The 7,267-nt window shown below is 46.7% G+C and overlaps 1 protein-coding gene across 6 annotated transcripts in view; it reads right to left on the bottom strand.

Annotated features, from left to right (window-relative positions):
* TRPM4 (transient receptor potential cation channel subfamily M member 4) overlaps nt 1-7,267 on the bottom strand; it is a 54,634-nt gene that overhangs the window by 7,351 nt on the left and 40,016 nt on the right. For all 6 annotated transcript variants that reach the window (XM_025368696.1, XM_025368692.1, XM_025368694.1 and 3 more), the window contains 3 exons: nt 4,249-4,381; nt 3,909-4,083; nt 2,562-2,739 (listed from right to left, as the gene is read on the bottom strand). In XM_025368696.1, coding sequence (XP_025224481.1) covers nt 2,562-2,739; nt 3,909-4,083; nt 4,249-4,381 — 486 coding nt within the window. The remainder of the gene's footprint in view (nt 1-2,561; nt 2,740-3,908; nt 4,084-4,248; nt 4,382-7,267) is intronic.

Below are 7,267 nucleotides of genomic sequence, written 5' to 3'. Positions count from 1 at the left end.
CGACAGAGCCAGACTCCGTCTCAAAAAAAAAAAAAAAAAAAGATATACTGAAGTCTGGTCAGGCGCAGTGGCTCATGGCTGTAATCCCAGCACTTTGGGAGGCCGAGGCAGGTGGATCGCCTGAGGTCAGGAGTTTGAGATCAGCTTGGGCAACATGGTGAAACTCCGTCTCTACTTAAAAATACAAAAATTAGCTGGGCATAGTGGCAGGCACCTGTGATCCCGGCTACTCAAGAGGCTGAGGCAGGAGAATCCCTTGAACCCAGGAGGCGGAGGCTACAATGAGCCGAGATCGCGCCACTGAACTCCAGCCTGGGTAACAGAGCAAGACTCTGTCTCAAAAAAAAAAAAAAAAAAAAAGAAAGTAAAAAAAAAGATATGTTGAAGTCATAACCCGTAGTGCCTCAGAATGTGACCTTTTAAAATTTTTTTTATTTATGAAATACATGGCTTTATTCAGAAATAGAGTTTACAGATGTGATCAAGTTAAAATGAAGTTATTAGGGTGGTCCCTAATCCAATTTAAGCAATGTTTTATTAAAAAGGGAAATTTGGAAGATGAAAGCAGAGGTTTCAATGATACAACTAAAAGCCAAAGATGGCCAGCAAAATACTAGACGTGACAGGACAGACATGGAACAGGCTCTCCCCCACAGCCCTCAGAAGAAAATGACTTGGTCGATGTCTTGATTTTGGATCTCTAACTGTGAGACAAGAAATTTCTGTGATTTAAAGCCACACAGTTTTTGGTACTTTGGCAGCCCTAGGAAACTAATACAATAGGTCCAGCACAGGGGCTCATGCCTCTAATCCCAGCACTTTGGAAGGCCGAGGCAAGGCAAGAGGACTGCTTGAGCCCAGGAGTTCAAGATCAGCCTGGGCAACATGGCAAGATCCCATCTCTAAAAAAAAAAGAAAGTCAATGAAATTTTATATTTTCTCGGCAAAAACCATGCCAGTAAGAAAGGAAGCAAACAGAGGGACCCAACATAGGATTAAAAAGGAGTTTCATTTCTAAAAAAAAATAGGCCGGGCGCAGTGGCTCACGCCTGTAATCCCAGCACTTTGGGAGGCCGAGGCTGTCGGATCACGAGGTCAGGAGATCGAGACCATCCTGGCTAACACGGTGAAACTCCGTCTCTACTAAAAATACAAAAAATTAGCCGGGCATGGTGGTGGGCGCCTGTAATCCCAGCTACTTGGGAGGCTGAGGTAGGAGAACGGCGTGAACCCAGGAAGCAGAGCTTGCAGTGAGCCGAGATCACGCCACTGCACTCCAGTCCAGGAGACAGAGTGAGACTCTGTCTCAAAAAATAAATAAATAAATAAATAAATAAATAAATAAATAAATAAATAAATAAAAATAGCCACTGGGCACGATGGCTCACGCCTATAATCCCAGCACTTTGGAATCCAGCCGAAACGGGTGGATCACAAGGTCAGGAGATGGAGACCATCCTGGCTTACATGGTGAAACCCTGTTTCTACTAAAAATAAATAAACAAATAAAATTTTAAAAAAAATATGGCCAGGTGTGGTGGCTCAAGCCTGTAATCCCAGCACTTTCAGAGGCCGAGACGGGCGGATCACGAAGTCAGGAGATCGAGACCATCCTGGCTAACACGGTGAAACCCCGTCTTTACTAAAAAATACAAAAAACTAGCCGAGCGAGGTGGCGGGCGCTTGTAGTCCCAGCTACTCGGGAGGCTGAGGTAGGAGAATGGCGTGAACCCAGGAGGCGGAGCTTGTAGTGGGCTGAGATCGTGCCACTGCACTCCAGCCTGGGCAACAGAGCGAGACTCCATCAAAAAAAAAAAAAAAGAGGAAAAATGGGAAATTTTATGTAATTTTACCACAATAAAAAACAAAGTCGGCTGGGCGCGATGGCTCACACCTGTAATCCCAACACTTTGGGAGGCTGAGGTGGGCCACTCACTTGAGGTCAAGAGTTCGAGGCCAACATGGTGAAACCTTGTCTCTACTAAAAATACAAAAAATTAACCGGGTGTTGGGGAGTGTGAAGTGGAGGTTGCAGTGAGCCGAGAACTTGCCACTGCACTCCAGCCTGGGCAACAGATTATCCCAGCACTCTGGGAGGCTGTGGAGGGAGGATCACTTGAGTCCAGGAGCTCGAGACCAGCCTAGACAACATAGTGAGACCCCCCCGCTCCAAAAAATTTTTTTAATTAGGCAGGCATGCTGGCCTGGCTAATTTAAAGTAGTCCCAGCTACTTATGGGGCTAAGGCAGGAGGATTGCTTGAGTCCAGGAGGTCGAGGCTATAGTAAGCTATGATCACACCACCACACTCTAGTCTTGGCGACAGAGTGAGACCCTGTCTCAAAAAAATAAAAATAAGGAAGTTCAAACTGGGCTCAGGAAGAGGATCAGTCCAAAGTACAAGTCACAAGCAGGGTCTGCTTGGGTCTGGGGAGAAGGCAGCATTAAATTGGATCAGAGTTCAGGGACTAAAGACAGAATTCATTAGACGGCGTTCAAGAGTCATGAGGGGGCCATGGGTCATGCTGGGTGAGGTCGGATCAGAGAGCAGTCAGGCCTCACCTGAACATGGCGATGAGCAAATTGACCAGCAGGATGTTGGCCACGAGCAGGAAGATGACGAGGAGCAGCACCACCAGCCAGTTGGCATACTGGGAGACACAGACACCCGCCTGGGTCCGGGGAGGGTGTGCCCAGAAGCCAGGCTCCGACGAGCAGTTGCTGTGCTCCATGAGGGCCACTGTGAAGAGAGACATTCAGAGATCGGGGGAGGGGGACAGAGACCTAAGAAAGACAGAAAGACTGCCAGGTGCGGTGGCTCATGTCTGTAATCCCAGCACTTTGGGAGGCAGAGATGGCCGGATCACCTGAGGTCGGGAGTTCGAGACCAGCCTAACCAATATGATGAAACCCCATCTCTACTAAAAATACAAAAATGTTAGCCAGGCATGGTGGCACGAGCCTGTAGTCCCAGCTACTCGGGAGGCTGAGACAGGAGAATCACTTCAACCCGGGAGGCAGAGGTTGCAGTGAGCTGAGATCGCGCCGTTGCACTCCAGCCTGGGCAACAGGGGCAAAACTCCATGTAAAAAGTAAAGTATAGGTTCCTCTTTAAAGACTTTCCTCCCTATCTAATTAAGAATAAATAGTAACTTCTCTTAGAAACAAAATGTATTCACAGACCTGTGCTAACATTCTTAAATATCTGTTAGCCGTAATAAAGAAATCAATGTACTCTACGTTCTTAGCTCCCACAATTTAGCCTAAATATTTGCCCTGGCATGCTCATACTGGTCCAAGCAAGCATTAGGTCATAGCCTGTTCCTCTTCCTTATTTAAAAGTGTTTTTACCTTTCTCAGCATTCCACAAGTTACCTCCTCCTTCCTTTGTTCTCCTCTGCCTTTGCTTCTTTTAAAAAGCTCTAAGTTACCAGCCAATCAAGACAAATACAAAATGTAAAGTCCGGTTCCAGCCAATAAAAACCAGACACAGCAGCAAGATAGACGCGTCAGGTTATAAATGACCCTATCTCCTTTGTTCCGTGTATTCTCGTGGCAGAACTGCTGGCGAGTGTACACTTTCTACAAAAAATTAAAATGGCCTTACTAAAAAAATTAAATTTATGTTCAAGTACTATTTCTTTACGACACCAAAAAACAAACATTTCTAACATCCATCTCAAAAAAAAAAAAAAAAAAAGACAGACAGAAAGACAGAGGGGGTGGGGTGGGCGGAGACCCCAAAAGAAGATGATGGGGAATATAGGGTATCACTCAGAGATCCAGAGAAAGAGGGAGACAGAGACTCAGAGAGACAGAGACATTTTCTTAGAAACAGGGGTACAGAGACCCAGAGAACGGGGACAGAGACTCAGAGGGAGGCTGTGAGGCCCTGTCATCCCCACCTACCGTCCATGTCCTCCTGGGGGATCTGCCCGAAGATCTGCAGGTAAGGACGGTAGAAGACGCGGCGCAGGATACTTGGGAGATCACTGTTCCGTGGCCTTAGGAGCCCCTCCGTGGCCACGCCATAGGCCACCAGCCACACGCCAAGGAAGAAGAGGAAGAAGAACACGTCCTTCATCTGTGGAGAGATGTGGCTGAATCTGGCCCCGCCCTTCCCCACCCCTTATCCCAAAACCACGCCCCTTGCTCCCCAAAGTCACACCCTTTCTCCACAGACCACTCCCTCCCCAGCCCCACCCCTTTTCCTATGGCCCCGCCTGCTTCCACCCCGCCCCTCCCTCACCATCTTGTTCACGATGACTATCTTGGGCCCCAGCTGTTTGTTGACCGTGAAGATGTGCAGCAGCCGCACCGTGAAAACCATGAAGTCAATGCAGAGGATGGTGCGGCCCAGGTGGTACAAACCCGGGGTCAGCCTGTGGCATGGGGAGATGCCGCAAGGGTTACTCAAGTGTCACAAGACGCCAAGGAAAATGGGAGTCTTCCCAATGCCATGCTTCAGATGAAGCTGCAGCCTCCACCAGGCAGGACCAGGACCCTCCCAGTCACCCGGGGTTTACTCAGATTTACTCAGAGGCAAGCTGGTCCACGCAGGGCACTGGCACCCATTTGAAAAATGGCTGCGCCTATTAAGTAATGACTGAATGGGCCGGGCGCAGTGGCTCACGCCTGTAATCCCAGCACTTTGGGAGGCCGAGGCGGGCGGATCACGAGGTCAGGAGATCGAGACCATCCTGGCTAACTCGGTGAAACCCCGTCTCTACTAAAAATACAAAAAACTACAAAAAAAAAAGTAATGACTGAATGAACGATGGCCTTAGCAAAGAGCTGGCCCCTGTAAGAATCAAGCTGGGAAAAACTGTCGGAATATCTGTCCAATCTATAAAAGGCAAAACATATAGAGTCCCTACAAACCAATAAGCAAAAGGAAGGAATAGGAAGGAAGCCAGATAAAGGATACCACGTACAATTCACACAGGAAGTTCAAACGGCCAGTAAACATCAGAAATTCCTATGGGGAAAATTAAAATGCTACCCCTATTTTGCATCCTCATGTACTTAAATTTTGGATGGATTAAAAACCTAGTGTATGGACAGGTGCAGTGGCTCACGCCTGTAATCCCAGCACTTTGGGAGGCCGAAGCGGGCTCAAAAAAAAAAAAAAAAGGAAAGAAAGAAAGAGAAAGAAAGAAAAGAAACATACAAAATGAAAGTGAAAAGACAAGTCACAGAATTCATGAAGGTATTAAGACCAACAAAACTACCAAGGATTAGGATCCAGAGTATAAGGAGAAGAGCAAGATATATATATATATATATATAATCAATGGGCCAGGCGTGGTGGCTCACGCCTGTAATCCCAGCACTTTGGGAGGCTGAGGCGGGCGGATCATGAGGTCAGGAGATCGAGACCATCCTGGCGAACACGGTGAAACCCCGTCTCTACTAAAAATACAAAAAATTAGCTGGGCATGGTGGCGGGCGCCTATAGTCCCAGCTACTTGGGAGGCTGAGGCAGGAGAATGGCGTGAACCTGGGAGGCGGAGGTTGCAGTGAGCCGAGATCGCACCACTGCACTCCAGCCTGGGCGACAGAGCAAGACTCTGACTCTAAAAAAAAAAAAAAGAAAAAGAAAAAAAGAAAAAAAAATCAATGAACCCCAATTTTAAAAATGGGGGGGCAAAGAAGACAATTGACACAAGCACATGTGGCCATTAAGCTTAGGAAAAGAGGTCCAACCTACCTGGTAGTCAATAGTACATAAATTAAAACAAGGAGAAGTCATGTTTGCCCATTAAATTGGCAATTTTTTTTTCAGTTAAATTGAGAGCTACATTTTAGAGTCAAAGTAACAGGCATTGTCAAGCATGGCCTCAGGAGGGCACTCTCTGATGGCAGGGGTGGAAATGGGTGAAGCTACTTAGAACGGAATCTATCCATCTCAAGAACATATGTACGCTTTGACCCATACACTTTACATCTGGGATGTAAACTTTTATTATTTTGGAATAATAAAAAAACAGAAGGCTGGGCATGGTGGCTCACACCTGTAATCCCAGCACTTTGAGAAGCCAAGGTGGGAGGATTGTTTGACCCCAGGAGTTTGAGACCAGCCTGGGCAACACAGTGAGACCCCATCTCTATTTAAAACGAGAGAGAGAGAACCTAAATGTCCATCTAGAAGGAACTGGCAAAACAAAGGATGATTCATCCATTCAATTCTGGAGATGATTAGACATTTCTCCCTTTTTGTTTGTTTGTTTGAGACCGAGTTTCGCTCTTTTCACCCAGGCTGGAGTGCAGTGGCTTGATCTTGGCTCACAGCAACTTCCGCCTCCGGGTTCAAGCAATTCTCCTGCCTCAGCCTCCCGAGTAGCTGGGATTACAGGTGCCCGCCACCATGCCCGGCTAACTTTTGTATTTTTATTAGAGATGGGGTTTCACCATGTTGGGCAGGCTGGTCTCGAACTCCTGACCTCAGGTGATCCACCCGCCTCGGCCTCCCAAAGTGCTGGGATTATAGGCGTGAGCCACCGTGCCTGCCCACTTCTCCCTTTTAAGCTGAGATCTTTCCATTTTTCTCATGTAGTAATTCTTCCTTCACCTGGAAAGTGGTGGGTTTGATAAACTGTCCAAAATATTGCTGGCAATCCTAGAGCATGGTAGCATATGGCCTTAGCCCTTTCATCTCAAAAGTCACTTTATACAAAATACAACAAATGATAAACAGAAGTATTAGTGTTCTACAAAACTCTCATATCTTGCTCCCTGCTTGAATAAATTATTTATGTTGAATCACTTTGTAACACTGCTAACACAGCTTAGAGGAAGCCTGCCTTTCAGTGTGGCTACGGAGAAAAGCTTGAGTAGGGATCATCACTGTCATCACTGTCAACCATTCAGGATGTGTCAGGTCCCTTGTAAACAGTCACCAGGTTGTTGGCCAGGCACGGTGGCCCACATCTGTAATCCCAGCACTTCTGAAGGCTAAGGCGAGTGGATCACTTGAGGCCAGGAGTTCAAGACCAGCCTGGCCAATATGGCAAAACTCCATCTCTACAAAAAAATACAAAAAAAATTTAGCTGGGTATAGTGGTGCATGCCTGTAATCCCAGCTACTCGCAAGGCTGAGGCAGGAGACTCGCTTGAACCCAGGAGGTGGAAGTGGCAGTGAGCCAAGATCGTACCACTGTACGACAGCCTGGGCAACACAGCGGAACTCTGGCAAAAAAAAAAAAAAAAAAAAAAAAAAAAAAAAAAAAAAAAAAAAAAAAAAAAAAAAAAAAAAAAAAAAAAAAAAA

Source organism: Theropithecus gelada, chromosome 19, assembly GCF_003255815.1.
Source record: "Theropithecus gelada isolate Dixy chromosome 19, Tgel_1.0, whole genome shotgun sequence".
NCBI classification, from domain to species: domain Eukaryota; kingdom Metazoa; phylum Chordata; class Mammalia; order Primates; family Cercopithecidae; genus Theropithecus; species Theropithecus gelada.
This window is presented reverse-complemented; position numbering and strand designations above follow the sequence as displayed.